Consider the following 27,377-nt stretch of genomic DNA (forward strand, 5'->3'; position numbering starts at 1 on the left):
TAATTGATATAAATCAAAATATCGTGTTATTTCTGATTAATTTTTCGAATTACTTTATTTAGGTGTTGAGAACCTTTGGTGACCCCATAGTTTAAGTGTCTTTAAAAAGTACATAGTGAGCATTGGTCGTTACATACAAACGTTCACCTAAATTGTCCCAGTCAGTGGATGATTTTAATGTGCCAATCAATGGCCGCAGCTACACTGTTTTGAATTTCATTCTATATATATAACCCAGGTGGTCGTGTGGTCTAGCGGGACGGCTGCAGTGCAGGCGATTTGGTGTCACGATATCACAGTAGCATTGGTTCGAATCCCGGCGAGGGAAGAACCAAAAATTTGCGAAAGCAAATTTACAGATCTAACATTGTTGGAACATCAACCCAACAAAGTTAGATCTGTAAATTTGCCAAATTTATATATAGACTAATCAATAACTGGTACCATACTGCAACATTCAACAACGAGCAAAACATATACTGTATATATAGTAAGTCTTGAATTATACAGGTATGATCAATTGTGAAAAAAAAGGAAAGTTCAAAACGGAAAGTCCCTAATCAAATGGCAAAATCAAAAGCCCAAACACGTCAAACGAATTGCCAACATGCATAGCTATCATATGCCTGAATTGGTACATGTTTTTTCTTTAGTAAAAAAATGTGGATTATTATAGCTATAGCTAACCTCTAACTTGTATCACCGTATAGTCGCATAAAATTCAACTATATTGACAACGATATGTGAACAAAACAAACAGACATAACAGCAGTAAGCCTAGGTATAAATGTTTAAAATAGGGGTGCGGCAGTCATCATTGTGTTATTATCATAATCACTATAACAAAATCACTATAAAAACAAACAGCAACCAAGTCAGAAAAAAGGCTTTTAAAACACATCATATTATTGATACAAATAGAAATGCATTTCACAAAAACACAGAGTGGACGTGCCAGGTATCAGAGTCAAGTTTCTGCAGGTACTCAGTATACACATCAGTGGCGGATCCAGGGGGGGGGGGGGGGGGGGTTCCGGGGGTGCGCACCCCCCCTTTATTTTTGCCGATCAATGCATTTGTATCGGGACATATGTTTTGCACCCCACCCCCCCTTTGCCCTGGGTTAGCACCCCTTAGCACCCCCCCTTTCGAAAATTCCTGCATCCGCCCCTGCACATCTCTACACTGACACTTACAACAGACACTAACTTGACAGATGATTACCGTGATATCTGAAAGTACTCGCAGCCAAGTTTTTTTTTCATATTCTAGTTATTCTTGATATGTGTGTTATGTTTTGTGTTTTTGGTTGATCCCAATGGATGTAATTTGGAAATAAATTTTAAAATTATCAATAGGTTTATCTTCTATTATAATTATATGGATTTACATTTTGAAACAATTCGGAAACGAGATTTATCCAGAATTGGTTTTAAATTTTCTACTTTTCTTGACTGGTTTACTTTTTTTGCTATTCAATACCACTGAATACAGAGACCAGATTTGGTTGCAGATTTTTCAGATTTTTCTTCCAAAGCCAAGTTTTACTGATAATACACATTTATTATTCAACTGTTAGAAGATATGATAAAGGTGTGACATTGGTGAAATTATGTGTTTGTAATCTGGTATTGTTCTCAATGTCCAGTTGAAAAAAATCGAGAAGAATGTCCAATAATTATTAAGGTTCATCATAACCTTTTGGCTAAAATTGCCGTATTTACACCCCAAATTTTACTCTGAGTACAGACTAACCTATACCCCTGCAACAGTTTTAGGGGATGGCAGGAACTAGATACATAAATTTTAAATGCATTTTATGTTTTAGAAAATTATAAACTTTTCTAGATTTTGCTATTCATTTTTTTTCGTTCCTGCAGAAGGTGCAAAAATTAACTAAGTAGTGAAAACGATTGAGAAGCTCCCCTCATATAATCAATGTTGTGAGTAGTATTGATTTAAATGGACAATAGATAGACAATAGACACCTGTAAACAATAGGTGATTTAACAGGTTTAAACTGTGTAACTGAGTGGACCGTATCAAATGAAACTCGGGTGTTTGTTTATTTTGCTATCTTCTGCAGACTGGAAAAAAATGAACATCAAAATCCAGGTAAGTTTTTAATTTTCTGAAACGTAGACTTCATAAAACTTTTATATATCTAGTTCCTGCCATGCCTTAAAACTTTCTTTGATGTACCAGTTTGTCTGTACTCATAGTAATTTTGGAGGTGTAAACACGGCCATATTTTTCAATTCCTTATGATGAACCTTAATATAATAATTATTAATATTATAATATAATACAAAAAAGAAGATGTGGTATGATTGCAAATGAGACAACTCTCCACAAGAAACCAAAATGACACACAAATTAACAACTATAGGTCACTGTTTGGCCTTCAACAATGAGCACAACCCATACCGCATAGTCAGCTATAAAAGGCCCCGAAATGACAATGTATAACAATTCAAACGAGAAAACTAACGGCCTTATTTATGTACAAAAAAGGAACATAGAACAAAAAGGTAACACATAAACAAATGACAACCAGTGAATTACTCAGTAGACACTGTCTATGAGGAGATGAGTAGCAGTAGCAAGTAAAATCTGGTAATAGATCGTGTTTGGGAAAGGTTGTTTGAGAATGTTTTCTAACTTGTCATTCATGTTGATAATTTGAAGGAAATTTTCTCTGGTTATAAAACTGGCACTCTGTAATGTATGATAATCCATAGGGTACAAGTCATGTCAGGTATGTGTTTAATTTGACATTAGACCTAGCACTGAAGATTGACCTCAGGAAATTAAAGCAGTTTTTTCAAAGTGGTTTGGTACTGAAATTGCTTCATGGCACCAAGAAATATATTCTTTGCATGATAAAAAATATTTGTAAATCTTCATTTAACAAGGTACAAAATATCAGTGTTCTCCCCAGGATTTTTTTAAGGCGCAAAATTCAAGGGCGCGTAACTCTTTTTTTAGAGTGAACTTTTGTGATCTGAAGCAATCAGTCATTAATCCATGACATGCAATATGAATTATAATGCTTTGTGTTATGTGTTTGATAATGCAGAGTATTTAATAATGAATTACAAGAATATATATATATATATATATATATATATGAAATAAATTGATTTTATACACAAAAGATTTATAAGTCAAAATATAAATATTCATCTCTGTACTCTCTGCTCCTTCTAGGGATAATGTTTCAAGATAGTGTTATTTTGTTGGACAGTCTGTTTCTCAATTTTGTCTTTATCCTCTTTAGGGTTGAAAACCCCCTCTCACAATAACTTTTGCTTATACCCCCTTTAACATTTGTAAGCCATGAAAACTCAGTCAGCCACTTGTCATTGAAAGCAGAAACATGGTGCTTGCTGTTATCACTTTGTAAAACTTTAGCTAGGTTGGGATTAGGAGAAGCAATGACATCTGCTTATACTGACAGTGAAGAGGAAGGTGTATTCCCCTTTTCATTAGAAATCATTAGGCTGAAGAAAAAAACTTCTTCTTCCATCATCTGCCTTTTGCTCAGAAGTCACCCTTTTGTTATTTGCAGAGAACATGTTCATTCAGAATTAATAAAATCGAATATGGTTAAGATATTTGATCATATTTGGTATACAACTTTTTAAAACAAAAATATGTTAATGAACAGCTGACAAGTTTCCGTAGTTTTACATTACACTTCCGTGTGTATTATTGTTAAAACCTATCTCTGGCAGGTAGATATAAACGAAACTTTGCAAGTTTTTTAAAGTTAAGACCATTGAAATTATCAACTAGTGACATTATATAGAAGCTGCAGCAATTCCGTACCCGTGTTGATTGTCACATATTTCCTGACGAACGGAATTTTACGATCGATGTTCAATGATCATTTTATTTCTAAAAACACGACAGTTTGAGAATTTACCTTGCAAGTAACATTTTTTCACTTTATATTAAAATAAATCACTTCTCTTTATCTTTAATCAAAGTTTATTTTATTTTTTTCAATTACAAATACTCTCATTCATAATTTTCATCGTAAATATCTTTAGCAATGCGTATTCAAATTTATCACGTGTATTCATCACGTTCATTGGTCGTGTTAAAATAGATTCTTTTTTTCGACCAATGAAAAAATTCGTTATTTAAATGGTCAAGTGATCACACACACACAATGCGTAAATACAATGTATTTGCGATCTATTTCTTCAATTTCTGCACTGAAGTTTTTATTTTTTTTTAATTTTCTTCTACAAATATCTATCTTCTTGATGATCATGTACGCTATTACATGATAACATAGTCCGATAAGGCTGAGATAAGCGTGGCTCAGGTAAAACTAAGCGGACAATTAAGACGCTGCGGGATCTTCGAAAATATTATGAAGGCGCTGCGGCACCGCAGCGTCATATCGGCCTGGGGAGAACACTGTCAAATGTATTACACTCAGTTTATTTCCCCATACATGTACATGTAGAGTCTCTTCATCCTGGGTTTCTTCCTCCTTATTTTTAGAAATTATAGATATTGGTATTTATGTTTTTATATATAGTCCGGCGGCTACAAGCATATTTCAGACGAATTGTGCACATCCTGTTACAAGCATGAAATTTGGCATAGACCTTCCTCAACTATTACTCTTTTATTTCAGATAGGGAGGCATTTGAAAAAAATGTCTCGCTTCCGGTAAAATCCAAAATGGCGGACGTCATACTTAAATCAGCCCAATATCGAAGGCTAGCGTGTAAAAATGTGTTATTATCATGCTACTATCATAATATTTGGTACAGACCTTTGTTTTTTACTACTTTTGGATAAATTAAATAGATTAGATGTCTTCAGAAACCCCACTTTCGGTTAAAATCCAATATGGCTGACATTGTACTTAAATAAGCTTATTTTTTAGGGAGGGTAACTGAAATGTGTTTTAACGTATTGCTACTATCATTACATTGTGTATGAACCTTTCTTTGGTGTTTCTGATGGATACAATGCATAAGACATATATCTTACAGTGCTCTAGCTAGAATTCAAAAGGGGCAGGGTGCCAGGAGAGGGCAGGGCACTTTTTTATGATAGAAGGCACTGCTCATTTTTTTTTCTACGTCCCTGCGTGTATCACGAGTTCACATATTTTTTTACTGTATATATTGTTAATAAAGATGCATTTATAAAGTTGTTGTTTTGATTATTTATTCTATAAAATTTGCATAAGAAAAGTCATTCATACTATATCATGTTCATAATACATGGCAATACACATTCATACTATTAAAACCAAAAGAGGCAAAATAAACTTACTATTCTCCCCACCCTCTCTGCTTCCAAAAGAAAGAACATAAACTAAACATCTCATAGTTTACCATACATGTACATGACAGAGTAGTTGTATTTCAAAATGTCATCTAGAGCTTGGCCCTCAAAACCTGTTTTTATTGTTCGTGTATAAGAATTTATTATTTAGTATAGCTTCATCAAGTTGATTTGTGATGAGAGTATAACTAGTTTATTGAATAAATGCACATTTATACCCCAATGGGGTTGAAGGCATATATAAATGAACACAATACATCATACAAAAATAACAACAAAAGAACAAACATTATATACATATAAGTATCTATCATGCAGTTGTTGAGTCCACTCTCCTCAGTGACCATGACTTTTTATTGCACACTTCCATTTTAGTAACATGACAGGTTGGACATCATTGAAACAAATTTCTTTATTGAGAATAAATAAAACATGGATTGCCAAAAGTATGATTATCAAAAATAAATTGCAATATATTTTTTTTTGTATGTTCAAAGACAGTTAATATCCTTAAGGTAACATTCTTATATAATTTTGTATTCAATTGGTTATTTTTTCCTATTTATAGTGCTAGAAAATATTTTAGGGGCACAATTTTGTAATAAGCATTTTCAGGGGAAATAACTCCAAAATTAATTTCCATGTTTACATCTGCTTGTCGCTCACAAGTTGAGACGCACGATGTTTCTGTGTCAGAAGGCATAGTTTTATTTTGATTACTTCAATTCAATTCTAAATTCATGAAAGTCTTCATTCGCACACACTTTCATTGTGACTTGAAGATCGAAAGAAAATGCCGACACATTCATCATATTTATGACAAAAAGGTACATTGTCTTAATTAAATTACCTTGTAATTAACACCTTTAATTGAAGTCTTATCCACAATAATTGATTGTAATAACATGATAAACCTCATTACCTGGGGGCAATCACCAGGTGTCATATTTGTAATTCAACTTCTGATAAGAAATCGATGAAACAAAGGCAATTTTACCAAAACGGCACAAGGTTTTTTTTGGAAAACGGCGTCAGGGCAGAAGGGCGCGACTGAGGGCACACAGGGCGCGGCTGAGGGCACCCAGGGCGCGGCGCCCTTCTATTTTGGGCTAACGAGACCACTGTCTTAAAAACCCTTCCTTCCGGATATATCCAAAATGGCGGACAGAGAAATATCAATTTTTTATTCAAATTTTCATTTTTTTCAATATGTAAAGAAATGATTTTATTTTGTGCTGGTCATTAAACTTTTGGCTTAAAGTTATCCTCAAAACCACTTATTCTAGCATGTTGTAAATATTTAGATATAAAGTTGACACTTCCGGTTAAAAATATGACGTAAATTTCAAAGATGAGTCCTCAATCTATTTCTTCGATTTAGAGTTTTGGATAGATTGATTAAAACAAAATAAAATCACTATAGTACTAAAAATTATTTAAAATTATTACTATTTGGCCAAGAATACATGTTTATTCACAGTCACCATGACATGCACACATCGCAGTGCACGGGATACCCGATTTTCCACATTAAAAATGACCGCGGAATCCTTTCTTACATCCACAATGTATAAGCTTTTGACAAAATGATGAGGCCTCAAAAAGAGTTTTTCAAAAGTTATCCTCTTTGTCCCCGCCTGGAGTGGGTAGCATAAGAGCCAATCCCAAGCTCGTCTCCCTAAACACCTGCCTAAGTATATTGCATTATTTACATTCTGGAAAAGACTAGACCAAGTTGAGGGAATAGCCTCGAAAAGCCGTCCCTGTTGCGCAAATAGTTATTTTCTTGCTTCGTTAACCATGTTATACCCATCTGCTAAGTTTGTGCGATCTTACAGTAAAACCCCGGTGATTTAGTCTGATTAATCATCATTCTTTTTGTTAAAGTCACATCTTCAAATGCAATCAATGTCTCCCACATAGTCTTTTCCCCCCTTTCAAGCAAAGAGAGAACCATATCACAACAGGTAAAGACATGGATAACAATAAGTGTTTCAGATCACCCAGATCACTCATTGCCTAGTGCATTTGAAAGGCCATTGATAGATATTAATCCAAAGTCTTTTGCCCTCCCAAACACAACGTCTACCCCTATGTCACGGAATAACGAAACAGTATTGACAACATCATCATTAACGACTGTTCGAATCATGACTCGTTTAAGTGCGTGTTTCACTGCATCAGACACATGCACCATGATTTTAGTGTCTGCCTCTAAATGTGAACTTGGTGCTGAACTTGAAATACATTACGTGGTGGATAAGATAGAATATCCTGACCATTTGTTGCTATAACTACCATACGCATCCAAGACTTCATCCACTCGTATTTCAGTTTCAAGGTATTTTATTTAGGTAAGGACATAATACCCAATCAGCATACTCAGTAGGCCGCAATTCATAATCGGAGAGCTGATTTCCAACATTTACAAAGACTGTGGTATTGTTTCTCACATCTTAATAAATTCTGCAAAAACACATATTTTCTTGCCTTGTTAACCTAATCTGTTTCTTTTTTTTTTTTATCTTCCAACAAAACCACGTATCGTTTTCAATGACATTAAACATCAAATCCATATGGTGATGTTGGCTGGTCAATCATCATTCTAAATGCTATAGTCACATCTTCAAACTCCATTAATGTCACCAACGCAGTTCCTTTTCCAGCGAACGTGTTATCTTTTAATGCCTAGTGCATTTGAAAGGTCATTGATTGATATATATCTTATACTTTTCCCCTTCTAAATGCAAACCAAAGTTTGTCTGCCCTATGTCACGGAATAGCGAAACAGCAATGACATCAGTATCGACTGTTTGAGTCATGACTCAGTTAAGTCTATGTTTCACTGCATCAGAAACATCTATCTTGATTCTAGTGTCAGTCTCTTCGTGTAAACATGGTGCTAAACTTGAAACATCATCAAGTGGTGGATAACACTAAACATCCTGAGCATTTGTTGCTTCAACTACCTTGTACTCAAAATTGTATTGAGCAAGCTCCTGTGAATGAAAACTTAAAAGTTCTTTCTTACTGTCGTCATCTCTCAGAAAACTTTCCCATCTTTGAGGATGTTTTTAATCCTGGGTTCGTCTGTGTATTCCCTTTCCCCTAAATGTTGCCCTTGCTTCTTTTAGCAGCTTTAAAACTACCAGTATTTCGCTATTCCGTAACAAAGGGGCAGACGACCTATTGATTGTATTTGGGGAGGCAAAAATCTTTGGATTAATATCTATCAATGGCCTTTCAAATGCACTAGGCAATGAGTGATCACACACTTTTATTTCTGACCAATACCTTATGACGGGTTGTGATACTATTCTCTCTTTGCTTGAAAAGGAAAAAAAAGACTGCGTGGGAGACATTAATGGTATTTGAAGATGTGACTTTAACATAAAGAATGATGATTGATCAGCCTAAATCACCGGGGTTGTACTGTACAAACTTATCAGATCTAACATGATTAACGAACCAAGAAAGTCAATTTTTGCACAAAAGGGAAATCTCATTTTAAGTGAGGCTATTCCCACGACTTGTTCTAGTCTTTTCAAGCATGTAAAACGTGTAATATACTAATGCAGGTGTTTAGTGAGACGAGCTTTGGATTGACTCTTATGCTACCTAGTCTTGTCACTAATGGATTGCGAAGGGACAAAGAGGGTCCCTTTAAAAAAAAACTCTTTCTGAGACCTCATCATTTTTTCAGAAGCTTGTACATTATGGATGTAAGAAAGGATGCTGCGGTTATTTTTAATGTGTAAAATCGGGTCTCCCGTGCACTGCCTTGTGTGCATGTGGTGGTGATTGTGAATAATCATGTATTCTTGGCCAAATAGAAGTATAGTATAAATAGTATATTTTTTAGTACTATAGTGATTTTATTTTGTTTAAATCAATCTATCCAAAACTCTACATCGAAGAAATAGATTGAGGACTCATCTTTAAAATTTACGTCATATTTTTACCGGAAGTGTCAACTTTATATCTTAGCATTTACAACATGCTAGAATAAGTGGTTTTGGGGATAACTTAAAGCCAAAAGTTTAATGACCAGCACAAAATAAAATCATTTTCTTTGCATTTTGAAGAAAGTTGAAAATTTGAATAAAAAATTGATATTTCTCTGTCCGCCATTTTGGATACTTCCGGAAGTAAGGGTTTTTAAGACATATGTCTTATACATTGTCTCCATCAGAAGCACCAAAGAAAGGTTCATACACAATGTAATTATAGTAGCAATACGTTAAAACACATTTCAATTACCCTCCCTAAAAAATAAGCTTATTTAAGTACAATGTCCGCCATATTGGATTTTAACCGGAAGTGGGGTTTCTGAAGACATCTAATCTATTTAATTTATCCAAAAGTAGTAAAACACAAAGGTCTGTACCAAATATTATGATAGTAGCATGATAATAGGACATTTTTACACGCTAGTCTTCGATATTGGGCTGATTTAAGTATAACGTCCGCCATTTTGGATTTTACCGGAAGTGAGACATTTTTTTCAAATGCCTCCCTATCTGAAATAAAAGAGTAATAGTTGAGGAAGGTCTATGCCAAATTTCATGCTTGTAACAGGATGTGCACAATTTTTTACAAAGCCGCCGGACTAATACCTCTGCAGAGAATTTGTTTTAGTTTATATTAAAGAAAAGACATGTAAATAACTTTAAATTTATTGCCTTTTTTTTTTACAAAATTGGATTAGTTGGTACATGTATACATACATGTATACATCTACAATCTTCATTTATAGACTATACTATATGTTCAACTATAATTTTGTAAGAGTTCATGTATATACAAATATAAGAGAGTACGCATACATCCAATACATGTACATAAATTCAAGCACCATGGCAACAATTTTGCTGAAAAAATTCTTTTATCGTTGTTCGGTTTCTTCGAATAAAGGATATCATACTTACAACAAATGTAGCACAATAAAAAAGTGAAAGCACAAAATTTATTTTTAAACTTTTATATTTCAGTTTTTCAGGAAATATTGATTTGAATGGAGTGGAAATCATGTACAATGTATACAGGGAAAAGTTACATGATCATGATGGAAAATGAAAAATGAGTGAAAAATTGAATTTTTAAAATAAATTGATTACCAAGGCAATCATGACACACTTATTTAAATCAACATCCCATTTTAGTTGAAATATAATTCATATTGTTGAATATTCTAAACATGAAGGAAATATAAAACTGTAAAATTTACATGTGATGTGAAGACCACAAATAAAATGTGACATTATAGTAAAATAATCATGATAATCTGGCCATTTTGAACATTTAACCATGTCAACAAGTATCAATAGTATCATCACAACACAACAGATATTTACAGACAGTCATGCCAAATCTATATTGACAACAATGAACAATTTACGGAAGGTTAACAAACTATGTGATGTTGTATTACAAGTTGATGGAGAAGAATTTCCGGCTCATCGAGTTGTATTGGCAGCCTGTAGTGATTATTTCTGTGCCATGTTTACTAATGAGGTAAGCAATAAAAGTAAAATGTTCATTCTTGATGACCAAAATTTGAATGGTTTGACTTTCATGTGATCTTGAATATGCATGAAATAATTGTCATTTGATGTACAAATGTAAATCAAGCCACAATCACTAATATGGCTTCACCTCTTTTGGTTATTTGCTGTTTCAAAGATGTATACTTCGGTTCTCTTTTGATTTGAAAATAGAGGTGGGATATACAGCAAAAGAGGCAACCTAACAAGCAATTTATCAAGAAAGACTTCTAAGAAAGCAATATTTAGTTGTGTTTATACTTTTATGCACTTACGTAGTTTAAAGATTAGATGAATACAACTAACCATGTGTAGGATTTAACAATGTCCTTGGTGAAAAAATGTCCACCGGACACATTTTGACAATATTTACTTATTTAAATGTTTCCTGGACACAATTTCCTATGAAAACATGTCCTCTGGTATGAAAAAGTGTCCATGAACATGGACATTATTCATTACCATAATATTGTCCAGGGCAGGTGGACATTTTTTTCACAGGACATTGTGTCCGCCAGGGCACTTTTTTTATATGATTAAAGTATTAAATGATATCCATGGCCTTGTTATTACTGGACGCATTTAAACTTTAATTACGAACTTGAATTAATTGTTACTTTGACATAGAAATTGTCTCATTGGCACTCACACCATCATTATCTTCATATCTATATTTTTTAATAGATAATTATATACATGTTACATGTGTTAGATGCTGTACCATTTTATTTTCCTTTGAGGACACAATTAAATAACATTCACTACGAAAATTTATTCTGCAGATGGACCATATTTCATAAATGTTGCTGTAAAATGCTAGTGTCCACTTAGGAGACAATATTTCATGGCAATGGACATTATTTATTTTTCTATTGCCTTCTTATCTGACATAATAAATATTATAAAGTTCTTCATATTTGATTTTACACTTCCTTCTTATTGTTATTTTTTCATTGTCATTACCATTTGCTGGGAATTTCTTAGAACTTAAATTTCTCTATATTCACTTCCATCCATTATTTATTTGTTTACATTTGAATATTGATCAATTTCTCATCAATCTTTCATATTTTAATTAAAATTCAAGTATAATAAAACTTTGTTATTACCTTTGTATTACTTCCCTTGGAGGACACAATTTAATAGCAACTACTATGAAAATTTGTCCTTTGAGTGGACACTATTTCATATTGTAAGCAGTTAAAATCTGTCCTTTTGAGGGACACCATTCCATGGCAATGGACATTATTAAATACCAAATTTCAATGAAAAAGTGTCCATGTGGACACTTTTTCATAGGACACTATTATGTCATGCTACCCCCACAGGACAAGCCTGTATTAACAACCAGTGTTCTTAATCTTCTTTCACTGAATATTTGTTTACCATAGAATCATATTGTGGCCATTGATTGACGACCTTGATTTATCCCATTGACTGGGGCAGATTAGGTGAACGTTTGTCTGTAACGACCGCTGGCTGCTCACTATGTACTTGTTAAAGACACTTAAACTGTGGGGTCACAAAAGGTTCTCAACACATAAATAAAGTAATTCTAAAAACTAATCAGGAATAACACGATGTTTTGATTTGTATCAATAATATAAATTAAAACATAAAGTTATTCCTGAATAATTTTTCGAATTATTTTAATATTAAAGGCGTTAAGAACCTTTAGTGACCCACAGCTTAAATTCTATAATAAGTAAGTAGTGAGCAGTGGTCGTTACAGACAAACGTTCACATAATCTGCCCCAGTCAATGGGATAATTTTAGGTTGTCAATCAATGGCCACAGCTACACTGTTTTGAATATGATTCTATATACTTTATTTAGTAAGTACAAAACATGATTTTCATCATAATGTTTTCTTTAGTCGTGTTAGTTCTAAACGTTTAAAATGCAAGTACATGTAGCTGCACTGTATATATGTTACAATGGACTTTACATAATCTAAACTTTGTTTTATCAATACTGCATGTACAGAAATAAATTTGTTTTATTCAATAACAGGTAGAAACATTTAAAGACATGAGTGTTGCTTTGAAGAAATGAATAAGTAATTGAAAACCAAACTAACATGATTGTAAAATAATATTATATACACTGTTATTATTTTTAGATGTCTGAGAAGGATAAAAGTGTGATAACCTTACATGAAATATCAGCTGATGTGATGAGAGTATTACTAGATTTTGTTTATACAGAAACTGTGAATGTCAGTGTAGAAAATGTCCAGGAGCTACTTCCTGCAGCTTGTCTACTTCAGCTCACAGGTAAATGTCAGAGTAGAAAATGTACAGGAGTTACTTCATGCAGCTTGTCTACTTCAGCTCACAGGTAAATGTCAGAGTAGAAAATGTCCAGGAGTTACTTCCTGCAGCTTGTCTACTTCAGCTCACAGGTAAATGTCAGAGTAGAAAATGTCCAGGAGTTACTTCCTGCAGCTTGTCTCCTTCAGCTCACAGGTAAATGTCAGAGTAGAAAATGTCCAGGAGTTACTTCCTGTAGCTTGTCTCCTTCAGCTCAGAGGTAAATGTTAGAGTAGAAAATGTCCATGAGTTACTTCCTGCAGCTTGTCTCCTTCAGCTCACAGGTAAATGTCAAAGTAGAAAATGTCCAAGAGTTACTTCCTGCAGCTTGTCTGCTACAGCTCACAGGTAAATGTCAGAGTAGAAAATTTCCAGGAGTTACTTCCTGCAGCTTGTCTACTTCAGCTCACAGGTAAATGTCAGAGTAGAAAATGTCTAGGATTTTTTTTTCCTGCAGCTTGTCTCCTTCAGCTCAGAGGTAAATGTCAGAGTAGAAAATGTCTAGGATTTTTTTTTCCTGCAGCTTGTCTCCTTCAGCTCAGAGGTAAATGTTAGAGTAGAAAATGTCCATGAGTTACTTCCTGCAGCTTGTCTCCTTCAGCTCACAGGTAAATGTCAGAGTAGAAAATGTCCAGGAGTTACTTCCTGCAGCTTGTCTGCTACAGCTCACAGGTAAATGTCAGAGTAGAAAATTTCCAGGAGTTACTTCCTGCAGCTTGTCTACTTCAGCTCACAGGTAAATGTCAGAGTAGAAAATGTCTAGGATTTTTTTTTCCTGCAGCTTGTCTCCTTCAGCTCAGAGGTAAATGTCAGAGTAGAAAATGTCTAGGATTTTTTTTTTCCTGCAGCTTGTCTCCTTCAGCTCAGAGGTAAATGTCAGAGTAGAAAATGTCTAGGACTTTTTTTCCTGCAGCTTGTCTACTTCAGCTCACAGGTAAAATGTAACTATCAGTGTAGAAAACATGAATAACATATAGTTCTTGTGGTGTGTCTGCTTCATTTCACAGGTAAATACACAGACAGAGAATGATCAGGAGTTACTTCCTGTAGCTTGTCTCCTTCAGCTCAGAGGTAAATGTTAGAGTAGAAAATGTCCATGAGTTACTTCCTGCAGCTTGTCTCCTTCAGCTCACAGGTAAATGTCAGAGTAGAAAATGTCCAAGAGTTACTTCCTGCAGCTTGTCTGCTACAGCTCACAGGTAAATGTCAGAGTAGAAAATTTCCAGGAGTTACTTCCTGCAGCTTGTCTACTTCAGCTCACAGGTAAATGTCAGAGTAGAAAATGTCTAGGATTTTTTTTTCCTGCAGCTTGTCTCCTTCAGCTCAGAGGTAAATGTCAGAGTAGAAAATGTCTAGGATTTTTTTTTCCTGCAGCTTGTCTCCTTCAGCTCAGAGGTAAATGTTAGAGTAGAAAATGTCCATGAGTTACTTCCTGCAGCTTGTCTCCTTCAGCTCACAGGTAAATGTCAGAGTAGAAAATGTCCAAGAGTTACTTCCTGCAGCTTGTCTGCTACAGCTCACAGGTAAATGTCAGAGTAGAAAATTTCCAGGAGTTACTTCCTGCAGCTTGTCTACTTCAGCTCACAGGTAAATGTCAGAGTAGAAAATGTCTAGGATTTTTTTTTCCTGCAGCTTGTCTCCTTCAGCTCAGAGGTAAATGTCAGAGTAGAAAATGTCTAGGATTTTTTTTTCCTGCAGCTTGTCTCCTTCAGCTCAGAGGTAAATGTCAAGAGTAGAAAATGTCTAGGACTTTTTTTCCTGCAGCTTGTCTACTTCAGCTCACAGGTAAAATGTAACTATCAGTGTAGAAAACATGAATAACATATAGTTCTTGTGGTGTGTCTGCTTCATTTCACAGGTAAATACACAGACAGAGAATGATCAGGAGTTACTTCCTGCAGCCAGCTTGCTTCAGCTTACAGATAATGAAGCACAAATCATTGACATTTTAAGATATTGTACAAAAAGTAAGATGATTTTTATGGGTTTTATTTCTCTGAAATTGTTTTACCATTATTGCAAAGAAAAAAGGATTGCTTAATTTATATAAATTCATGTATAAGAAATGTAGTTTGATAGTGTAGTGTTGCTTGGTGCTTTTGTAATAATTGTAAAACTATCTCACATAAAATTCTTTGAGGAGCTCTTTTCCCAAATGAACACAAACTGGAATAGTTATTATGAAATCGTAAACACTATTGAAAAGACTGAAATCTGTCAACCCTTTCCTCCATTGTGATGCCTTTTGACGCCACCCCCTTTACTCCATAATGACGCCTTTTGACGCCTGAGTAGTACCTCAGTTGAAATACTTTGACTACAAAGTGTCTGCTTCAGACTTAATAAAACTGGTATCCAATATGAAAGGGATATTCATAAGAATATCTGACTTAAATTTATTAGATGAAATATTTGTTTTTCACAATTTGTTTATACTTTAAATAAAATTGAGAATGGAAATGGGGAATGTGCCAAAGAGACAACAACCCGATCATAGAAAAAACAACAGCAGAAGGTCACCAACAGGTCTTCAATGTAGCAAAAAATTCCCGCACCCGGAGGCGTCCTTCAGCTGGCCCCTAAACAAATATATACTAGTTCAGTGATAATGAACGCCATACTAATTTCCAAATTGTACACAAGAAACTAAAAACTAAAATAATACAATAATAAAGCATATTTTTTGCATTTTATTGAAAAATCCTATGCGAATCAAGTATGCAAAAAAAAAATGTCAATGGAGGAAAGGGTTAAAAAATGAAATTCCATTAATTGTTGTGATAGATCTACATCTGATTAAAAGTATTTTTCCTTTAGAGTTCAACAACTAATACCAACTATGATTTTGTTATATTGTAGGTGTTAAGCAGGCTTGTAGTTCCTTTCTAGAAAAGCAGCTTGATGCTACCAACTGTTTAGGTATTAAGATATTTGCTGAGCAGCATAGTTGTGATGAACTCCTTGAGGCTGCAGACAGTTTCTGTTTGAAGCACTATGAAGAAATTATTAAATATGATGAATTCAAAACTTTACCTATAGACCAAGTAGAATCACTGGTCAAGTGTGATAGCCTGCAGGTAAGAATTTCTTAAAAGGAAACCGCCAAAAAAAAAACATAAAAGGAAAAACCCTCAAAACAAATTGAGGCAATCTTTGATAAAACTATTTACATACATGTATATACAAATGTATTTAATAATAATGTTCTCAATGAGATTTGTTTTATATTATCTCTGACTCTGCAAGGACAATGAAATAGCAAAAAAAGTAATATTAGTACTATTTGTAGAATTTCTGTAAACTTGTCATGACTGATGTTTGTCATTTTAGTTGTTTTTCTTTTAACAATGGTAGTGACAGTTTATCTTTGACCTTTGATTTTTGATCACCCCTTAGTATCTCTTTTTTTAAATAAATATTCACAGAAGTATGATGATCAGTAATTTTGTCATTTAGTGACCAGCTTTGTCCTGAATTGAACTGGACAACAAGTAAGGTAATAGAACTAACATTTTTGAGAGTACCCCTCAATACATGAAAACCTACTACATGTACTAATCCATTGATTCTTGTCCAAAGGTTTATCTGACTCACCTTAAACAAAGTGTATAATTGATGAGACTGTTTTTTCAACACCTTGCATGTGATTAGACTCCTACAGATATTTACCTCCGGTCTAACAAATAAATTGTAAACTTAAATTCATTTTTTTCTACTGCCCCTTAATATCAAGATTCATGAACATGTGAAACTGTGATGTGTTTTTACATCCATTGCTTGTGTACCTCAGGTTAATGATTACTGAACATTATTCAATGTTTATACTTACACATAACGGCATTGTATAAAATTTTCGAAATTTTTCGTGATATTTTCGCGAGAATTACATTTTTGTGTAAGAATCATAGCTTCCTGTTTGGTATCAATCATTATGTAAGCATGCATTACCAATTGGTGTGTCAGTTACTGTTGATGTTTATACCATTTAAAAACGTCTTTGGAATTTTTATTTTTTATGATATATTTACACTGTATGTTAAAATAATAGAAATGCAGCCATTATTTCAATTTTCAGAAATTTTATTGATAATGCATGTATAATTTTTTTTAAATCAAAGGTTAACACAGAAGAGCCAGTTTATCAATCAGTTATCAACTGGATAAAGCATAAAGAAGAATCTCGTACACACCTATTACCACGGTTGTTGCATCATGTCCGTCTGCCAATTTTAACAGCCAAATTTTTAACAGATGTTGCTGATGAAGAAGTAAGTACAGGGGTGGATCCAGCCATTTTCAGAAGGGGGTTCCAATCATATGTTTCCATTCAAATGCATTAATCATCCAAAAAAATGGAGGGTCTGAACCCCCTGGATCTGCCACTGATGTAGTTACAGTATCATTTATGACATTGGATATTGATGGATTCTCTAATTCTGAAATTACGCATTTAAAAAGATTTTGACATGATTGATAAATTATTATTTTCCCCAGGTTAATGAAAAATATAGGTTCACAAAAGGTTCAAATTTGCCATAAGATTTTAAAGTTTTTTATGATAAAGTAATACAAATTTTACATAGATATTGAATTGATAACTATTTACACAGATTTATTTTGTTTTTGCACAACACATTATAAATTATTAAGTTATGTCTCCATGATTATGCATTATTTTATGTTGTTATGTCTGTGTGGTCCTATTTTTCAATAACTGAAAACAATTGTTGGCACTGTTTACTTATAAAGCAACCTCTGGCATTTAGTATAAACGTTGGCACCTCTTGGTCATAGAACATTCTGAATCATTGTTGTAGACAAGTTTTTCCTGATGCTTTTAGATCTGAAAAATCTCCATAATGTGTACCCTTTGGAACTTATTATATATTCTTATGTAGAGGTTTGTTTTGTCTAGCATAAAGGCTTTTGAAAAAGATAATTTAGGGGCCAAATTTAGCCAAAATTGTCATTTGTCTCATGACCCCCCAACCATTTTCCATATCCATTTAGACCATTGCATTCTGTAGTTTCCATTCAATCAGACTCTATATCAAATCTATGATATTTACTTTATTAGGTATGAAGTTAATAATTCATGGTGTTCACATTAAATTACTGTGAAAAAAAAACAATGCTTTTAAACTTCCATTTTATTAAAAAAAAATACCATTTATTGAAATTAAAACCTCATCACTTTTTAGCTCACCTGGCCCAAAGGGCCAAGTGAGCTTTTCCCATCACTTGGCGTCCGTCGTCCGTCGTCCGTCGTCGTCCGGCGTCGTTAACTTTTACAAAAATCTTCTCCTCTGAAACTACTGGGCCAAATTACACCAAACTTGGCCAAAATCATCATTGGGGTATCTAGTTTAAAAAATGTGTCCGGTGACCCGGCCAACCATCCAAGATGGCCGCCATGGCTAAAAATAGAACATAGGGGTAAAATGCAGTTTTTGGCTTATAACTCAAAAACCAAAGCATTTAGAGCAAATCTGACATGGGGTAATATTGTTTATCAGGTCAAGATCTATCTGCCCTGAAATTTTCAGATAAATCGGATAACCTGTTGTTGGGTTGCTGCCCCTGAATTAGTAATTTTAAGGAAATTTTGCTGTTTTTGGTTATTATCTTGAATATTATTATAGATAGAGATAAACTGTAAACAGCAATAATGTTCAGCAAAGTAATATTTACAAATAAGTCAAAATGACCGAAATGGTCAGTTGACCCCTTTAGGAGTTATTGCCCTTTATAGTCAATTTTTAACCATTTTTCGTAAATCTTAGTGATCTTTTACAAAAATCTTCTCCTCTGAAACTACTTGGCGAAATCAATCCAAACTTGGCCACAACCATCTTTGGGGTATGTAGTTTGAAAAATGTGTCCAGCGACCCAGCCATCCAATCAAGATGGCCGCCATGGCTAAAAATAGAACCTTGGGTAAAATGCAGTTTTTGGCTTATAACTAAAAAACCAAAGCATTTAGAGTAAATCTGACAGAGGTAAATTTGTTTATCAGGTCAAGATCTACCTGCCCTGAAATTTTCAGATGAATTGGACAACCCGGTTTTGGGTTGCTGCCCCAGAATAAGTAATTTTAATGAAATTTTGCTGTTTTTGGTTATTATCTTGAATATTATTATAGATAGAGATAAACTGTAAACAGCAATAATGTTCAGCAAAAAAAGATTTACAAATAAGTCAACATGACCGAAATGGTCAGTTGACCCCTTTAGGAGTTATTGCCCTTAATAGTCAATTTTTAACCATTTTTCGTAAATCTTAGTAATCTTTTACATCTTCTCCTCTGAAACTACTTGGCCAAATTACACCAAACTTGGCCAAAATCATCATTGGGGTATCTTGTTTAAAAATGTGTCCGGTGACCCGGCCAACCATCCAAGATGGCCGCCATGGCTAAAAATAGAACATAGGGGTAAAATGCAGTTTTGGGCTTATAACTCAAAAACCAAAGCATTTAGAGCAAATCTGACAAGGGGTAAAATTATGTAACAGGTCACGATCTATCTGCCCTGAAATTTTCAGATAAATCGGATAACCTGTTGTTGGGTTGCTGCCCCTGAATTAGTAATTTTAAGGAAATTTTGCTGTTTTTGGTTATTATCTTGAATATTGTTATAGATAGAGATAACTTGTAAACAGCAATAATGTTCAGCTAAGTAAGATCTAGAAATAAGTCAACATGACCAAAATCGTCAGTTGACCCCTTAAGGAGTTGTTGCCCATTTTATTCAATTTTTAACAATTTTCACTAATTTGGTAAATTTTTGTAAATTTTTACAAAATATTTTTCACTGTATCTAAAGGTCCAAGTTTATTATAGATAGAGAAAATTCTAAGTACCAAGAATGTTCAGTAAAGTAAGATCTACAAACACATCACTATCAGCAAAACACAATTTTGTCATGAATCCATCTGTGTCCTTTGTTTAATATGCACATAGACCAAGGTGAGCGACACAGGCTCTTTAGAGCCTCTAGTTTCATTTAGGTGTTAATCAAAAAGAGTCATGAATGTAGAGATTTACTTGACGAAGCCAAGAAGTTTCACTTGCGACCTGACTTAAGGAATCAGATGTGCAGCACAAGGACAAAGCAACGTATAGGTAAGGTCTAATTATTGAAAGGTTACATAAAAAATAATAATGCCTACAGATTATAGAGAACTGTAAATTCAAAAATTATTGCAGTTATGTCATTGTAGAGTAAAATGCAATTTTAATTTTTGCGATATTGAGAAAAATCCTGTTTAATTAGTATAAAAATTTCAAAATGCAAGTTTTAATTATTGTGCTTATAACCCTGCCGCATTTTACTCACAATAATTTCTGAATTTACAGTATCCTTTAATAATCTTATATCTTTAAATGGCTGTTTTCTAGTATATTAATAACCTTATTAACATTAAAGCTATCTATGCAGCTGCGAAATGCTTCTTTTTGTCCTCATAGTGATTTTTTTATTTAATTTGTATCATCTTTACTAGGATTTGTTGCAAATTTTGGCCTCCTTATAAAGTGTGTCTTTCAAAATTTATTTAATCTTTAAGCATTTCTTAACAAGTAGCTAGACATGACATGAGCATGGGTGATAAATTATTGTTTTGTGTCCAGTGACAAACTTTACATCCGGATGTGAATATTTTTATGGTGTCAACATCAGTGTAATGAATAAATATGAATTTTTACAGATCTATGCTGTAGCTATTAGAACATCACAAGCCAGTTTCAAACTGTTTTTCGTTGAAAAAAATGAGCCCTGAAAAGATAAACCACTCCTAAGTAAATTTCAAAATCTTTATACAGGTACAGATGATATACTTGTTGTAATGGGAGGATTTGGATCTCACCAGAACATGGTAGAAGCTGTTGAACAGTACGATCCTAAAACTGAATCATGGACTCGCAGACCCGTAAATACCTCAAATTTCTTATGATTATGGTGGTTTATAAAATTTTCTTGGAATTTTAGAATGAAACTGTAATTTAATAATAAAAAAAAAAAGTCCTAAAAATTTTATTGACAAAGATTTTGTTTAAGACTCTTAAGCCCTTAAAAATGTAAATAATGTAATTATGGTATGTTTTGCTGGGCTTTGATTTACTCCTGAACAATATGTTGTAAGTTGGACACTTTGATTTAAAAAATACTCCTAGCGATAAGCCATAACCATTAGAAATATTGTTTGACTACCATATTACATATTTTATGTTCTGTAGGGATATAAATTTCATTTAATCATAAGGATAAAGTCAAAATACTTTCATTTAATCAGATAGTCATGTTACACTATTTTAACAGTTTAGAAATACATATTTTTTATAGAATTTATCAAAGAGAAGAAGATATGTTGCTGCTGCCTCATTAAATGGAAAGGTGTATATCATTGGTGGTTATGATGGCCAATCAAGATTGAGTTTGGTGGAATGTTTAGACCTGTCTTCAGAGGATCCACAGTGGCAGTCTGTATCAGCTATGACACAGAGACGAGGATTAGCTGGAGTTTGTGTCTACAGAGGTATAACAGATGTTCATGAGAGTTACTGTAAATTCAGAAACTATTGCATGTATAAATTATTGCAATTTGGTCAATTAAGACATAAATGGGATTTTAATTTTTGTGATATGGAGAAAAATCCTGTTTAATTCAAATAAAAAATTTCAAATGTGAGTTCAAATTATTGCGATGAAAACCCTGCATTTTTCCCAATGATAAAATTTAAAATATAACAATTTCTGAATTTACAGTACTTCTTGATAAGATTAATGTTATCAATACTGAAAAGGTCTGAAATATTTTTTCATACCAAATTAAATATCTTTATTAGTCAAGAATTATGGTCCAGTACAATTGTCATTTATTTATGATTTTCTGCCAAAATAAGAATGAACCTGTTAATAATTACTATAAACCTTTAAATAGAATATAGTCATAAATTCCATTAATTTTACTGTGCTGATGAGTTGCACCCTTCATAATGGACAGTTCAAAGACTCATCTTAGAAAAATTCTAGTAAAACCCTTCAAAGTCCTTGATGGTGTCAATATAATTATTATGTCCTTGTTTAAACTTGCGAAAATTATAGCTTTATTGATATTAGCTATAAGCCTTTAGTATATCATTAAAGATTACCCTTGACACTGAAATATATGATGCCCATTATTATTGTTAAATTTTATTGGCTTATTTCATGTTGACATTGTTGATTACAACAGTTGTATACTAGTTGTGGATTCAGCAAGTTTTTATCTGGTCAAGCAGAATTTTATTTGTCTTTTGAACAATCAGACACAAAACTCACATTAGAAATGCCCACTCTTAAAGTTGCTTTATTGCATTCCCTATTGTCCATCTGTTTGTCTATTTAAGAGTAAAAAGTAAAATAATTATATGACAACAGTAAAAAGAAAAAAAAATAATGTTAGTGACAAGAAAACATATGCTAACTTCTCCTACTTATTAGTGAATAAATGAGTACCGATGCAATTGTGTTACAAAAAATGGACAGCTAAAAATTACAAAGACAAGCACACAATAATATTCTGTTGATGTTTGGTTTTTTCTGTTCAATCTTACAGGTGAAATCTATGTATGTGGTGGATTTGATGGGTATAGTAGACACACCAGCATGGAGTGTTATAACCCTGGGGCTGATCAGTGGAGAACATTAAGTGGTATGGCAGTGGGACGTGAAGGGGCGGGACTTGTAGTGGCAGGAGATAATATCTATTGTGTTGGGGGATATGATGGCATAAATCTACTGGACTCAGCAGAGAAATATGATCCTAACACAGAACAATGGTGCAATATATCACCTATGTCTTGTAGACGTTCAGGTAAATTAAAGGGACCATTTTTGAAATTTGAACAGAATTGGATATTCAACTCAGACTAATTCTCTTGAAAATAAAATAAATTGCAAATATTAGTCTTTTCTTGAGATCACCATTTGCCATATAACACAAAGCATAACTTTGAAATCTATAGTAAAGAGTAGACAAAATCACTTTCATATGAAACTATATAATTGTTGCAATCATTTTCATAAATATATTTTTAAAAGTTACATCAATTAAGTAAGTCATTAAAAGAATTAAAACATGTTGACATAATAAAAAAATAATTACATTCCAGAGCTAGGCTGTTGTCTTTTTATAGAAAATATATCAATGATCCCTTTTAACGCTTTAAGGCATACGATACAGTTACAGGGGAGGTAATGACGTTGCTATCGTAAATTGTTATTTTCGCAACGTCAAACTATGACTTATCGAGGAAAAAATTCAGTTTTCAACTGATTTTTATCATTCAAACTTATTTTTCTTGAAAACAAGTTCATGAATCCCTCTTTTTTAAAATGCCATTTGGTTTGATTATGCAAGAAGATTATGTGTGCCAATTTTCATAAAAATGTAAATAGTGCAATTTTTTTTAATTTGATAAATATACAGCAAAAAAAAATTTCATAAACATTTGATGAATATGAGATATTTCTGATATAAAATGTATAAATTTTAGGATACTTATAAAATACAGAAATTACAAATTATTTAACAAACAACAATTTGTGTTTATCTTTTAAAACAAAAAAAGTTATGTCTTTCTTTGAAAGAGAAAATACGGCAACAAATCCTAATATTGAGCAAATATACAAAATTTCGACCTCATTTTACTCAAAAAGTAGCACATGAAAATATATTTTTTATTGCATATTTGAATTAATCAGATAAAAAATAGTCTATATGGAAATTGTTATTAAAATGTAAATAGGGGATCAAAACTGTATCGTATGCCATTAAGGCTCTTATTACTTTCAAATATGGCTGCCACTATTAATAAATCTATATTCATTCCATATGTATCTATAGGTGCTGGAGTATCAGTATTGAACGGACAGATATTTGTTTGTGGCGGGTATGATGGTACAGACCATTTAGCAAGTGTTGAATCCTACAGCATTCATACACAGCAATGGTCATCTCTGCAACCAATGGTGGTCCCAAGATGTTATGTTGGTGCTTGTGTACTTAGAGGGAAACTCTTAGTTGTTGCTGGGTAAAGAATAATTATCATTTATTCATGTAGGAGGAATTATGTCTAGCTAACAATACATTCACATGGATTGTTTTCAATTTCATTTCATGCAAACACAAATACTGTTTTTGTATAACGATTCAATTGGGTTATCTTCTGTAGATGTTTATCTCAATCCATCATTCCATCTGTCTGTCTCTTTGAAAAATAAAGTTTTATTTCTTGGCAACTACCAAATGCTTATATATTGATTGGTTCTACAAAATTCTTACACTTTATGGCTGTTACTAAACAGAATTATACAATCTTTAATTTCTGGAGATGAATGTCCAATCTGATTAAAATACAGATACTGTGTTCAAGCTTTGCATACAAGGATCTGACAACATTTCATTTTACTTTATGTTTTAAAGTCCTTTCGGGATCCTCTGGTCTTATCATAATGATGTGCACCTTCAAAAATTGGAAGGCTAAAATTTCATTGGCTGGTGTAATTATTACCAGAACAGAAAGTAGAACAAAATGTTGTCAGATCCTCCTAGTAAGTGAAGCGTGGACCCATGTTATGTTTTGAATAAATTGACTGAATGTTATTCTTTATACCAACACCATGAAAGGCTTGGGTAAAACCCAGAGTTGATTTTTTTCTGCCCCATGGTTTGATGCATATAAAAAAAATCAACTAAAATAAGTTTCAGAAGAAACACTTTCAGTTGAATTTATGGAAAATATTTTCAATAATTTCCCAAACATGTTGCATTAAAAATATGTGATACCATTTTAGTGTTGAATCCATGTTTTTTTAATAAATGTCATCAGATTAACTATTCATTAAAATTTCTGGAAGCTAAATATATTAAACATTTAGAATTGTCAGAAATTCAATATATAAGCTTTAATTTTAGTATGATTTTTTAACTTAATCATGTACTATTGTTTGTTTTAGGTATGATGGAAATACATTATTGAACACAGTAGAATGTTATGACCCTCTGACAGGAAAATGGTCAGTATTAGATCCTTCTATGAATACTCACAGATGTGATGCTGGAATAACCGTGGTCAGAAAAGTCTAAAGTCTCCATATTGCCAAAGATATTAACTGTTTTTGTTTTCAGACATTGATATTATTTAGGAGATAACTGTATTGTATTTTAAGTTCCGACGGCATCAATTGGGGATTTGATGGTCGCAAATTAAGTTTACTGGCGACGCGTTAGCGGAGACAGTAAACGGGTATTTGCAACCATCAAATCCCAAATTGATGCCGTCGGAGCCTAAAATACAATATTGTTATCTCCATTCTAATGAAACAGACAGAAAACAACGTTAAAACATGTATTTAAAATCTGTCATATGCTGTCTGCTCTTGCGCGTACGTCCCATAGCATCAATTGTCAATTGATGCCATGTAAGAAAGTGACGTTATCCAATCAAAATGAACGTTACAAGCGTTGTTGCATTAGAATAGTTATTGTATAGTCTTAGACTTTTAAAAATGTACAGCAGAATTGTTGTACAAATAGAAATATATATATATTGCATGCATACCTATGAAATCATTATTGACAGATGTAAAGTCTAAGGGACCACTATTGTTACATTGTAGGAGTGCTACATCTTTTAATCCTCTTCCAGCTTGTTTTACGTGTAACAAAGTTATTGTGTCTTTGAATTAAATTCCAAGGAAAATTCACTCAAATAATCTGCTTACCTCATTTTTTATCATGCTTGAAGGTATTGATTTGATAAATGGTATGAAGTTTTATCATGACAAGTTACAGATCAAGTTCGAATTTTGGTCTGTTCTAATGATTGTGTGCAGAGTTATGGTCCTTGGACATAGAAAATCCTATCAAATAATCAATTTTCCAAATTTTTTTCGTCTTTCTTGAAGATATTTGATATATAGTTTACAACATGACAAATTATAGATCAAGTTAGCATTTCTAGTACAATGAATTGTTTACTGATAGAGGACTATATTGGCAGGCAATACTCTTAGAATACTTGAATTGTTAAGTCTTTTGATAGCTTTTGGTTCTCCATCATGCTGTTGAATATATTGTTGCGTCTCCAGTATGTCTTTAGATTGATTGCTTTTTCATTTTATTGTTTTTTCATCTTAGGATCTGTGATATTGTATATGTTATGTATTGTGGTTTATCACTGCTATATAGTATTCATTAAAAGGTGTAATGCTTAATTATTGGATGTTAATTAATGTGTTTTAAGTAAATAATGCATAATGATTTGCATTTATGTTAAATGTTATTGTTGCATAATATGTAATGTTGAAGCATTTGATATGATATAAGTGAAAAACAAATAATAAATGATTGAAACATTTTGTTTAATTTTATAAATTCTCTCTAATAATTGAAACATTTTGATTGATTTTATACATCCACTCTTGAGTGTGGGTTACATTTCATTTACTTTGTTTATTTGTCTATCATATATTTTTGTCACAATTTTTTCCAGTTCTTGTGGACAGAATCTGCTCAATTCTTGTATGCATCTAGAAAGTGAAAAGTTGTTACATGTGAGTGCTTTTCTGAAGTGCTGCAGGTCAGTGGTTGTCATGTTCACATGAAAAAGAAGATGTGGTATGATTGCCAATGAGACAACTCTTCACAAGAGACCAAATGACACAAAAACAACGAACAAAGTCCATATCTAATAGTCAGCTATAAAATGACCCCAAAATGACAAACAGATCTGTTACATCTGGAAGGTCTAGTATTACGACTATACATGGATTAGCTGTATCCCTATTTTGTATTTAAAAGTAAAATAATGGTGAAGGATTTGATGAATGGTGCAACACCTCGTGCAGTTGATACACTACCAGGCTCAGGATGGTGCGATGTTGGATGTTATGGATCGTTGCAACGTATTTATGATAATGAATTCACTGTGAAGTAGCCTGCAAGCATACCAGAAAACCTTCCGTCATTATTTAGAAAAATTTGAATACACCCCCTGGATAAGAGTTTAATCAACAACATCAGAGGTATTTACAGGACATAAGTAATGCAAAGAAACTACAGATGTAACACAAACAGATAGCATACAGATAGTTAACGTTGATACTAATGGGAAAGTAACGGGAGCTGTAGAAAGTGCTGTGACCAATAATTTAGTTGTTGA

The 27,377-nt window shown here is 33.1% G+C and overlaps 1 protein-coding gene across 1 annotated transcript; it reads left to right on the forward strand.

Moving 5' to 3' along the window:
• Positions 1 to 1,492: 1,492 nt before the first annotated feature.
• On the forward strand, positions 1,493 to 26,574 carry LOC143045148 (kelch-like protein 12). The gene is made up of 11 exons (XM_076217459.1): positions 1,493 to 1,593; positions 10,308 to 10,830; positions 12,982 to 13,135; positions 16,031 to 16,248; positions 17,290 to 17,439; positions 20,180 to 20,294; positions 20,994 to 21,100; positions 21,514 to 21,706; positions 22,769 to 23,026; positions 24,059 to 24,245; positions 25,171 to 26,574. The coding sequence occupies exons 2-11, from the start codon at positions 10,624 to 10,626 to the stop codon at positions 25,298 to 25,300; spliced, it is 1,719 nt and encodes a 572-aa protein (XP_076073574.1). The 5' UTR covers positions 1,493 to 1,593; positions 10,308 to 10,623; the 3' UTR covers positions 25,301 to 26,574.
• Positions 26,575 to 27,377: the final 803 nt, after the last annotated feature.

This window comes from Mytilus galloprovincialis, chromosome 1, assembly GCF_965363235.1.
Source record: "Mytilus galloprovincialis chromosome 1, xbMytGall1.hap1.1, whole genome shotgun sequence".
NCBI classification, from domain to species: Eukaryota; Metazoa; Mollusca; class Bivalvia; order Mytilida; family Mytilidae; genus Mytilus; species Mytilus galloprovincialis.

Bases quoted from the DNA above. Each gene is read 5' to 3' on its own strand.
- LOC143045148 (XM_076217459.1), top strand. From the start codon at position 10,624: ATGTCAACAAGTATCAATAGTATCATCACAACACAACAGATATTTACA. The intron at 17,440-20,179 runs GTAAGTACAGGG...AGTTTCATTTAG, and splicing joins CAGATGTTGCTGATGAAGAA to GTGTTAATCAAAAAGAGTCA. The intron at 21,101-21,513 runs GTAAATACCTCA...TATTTTTTATAG, and splicing joins AATCATGGACTCGCAGACCC to AATTTATCAAAGAGAAGAAG.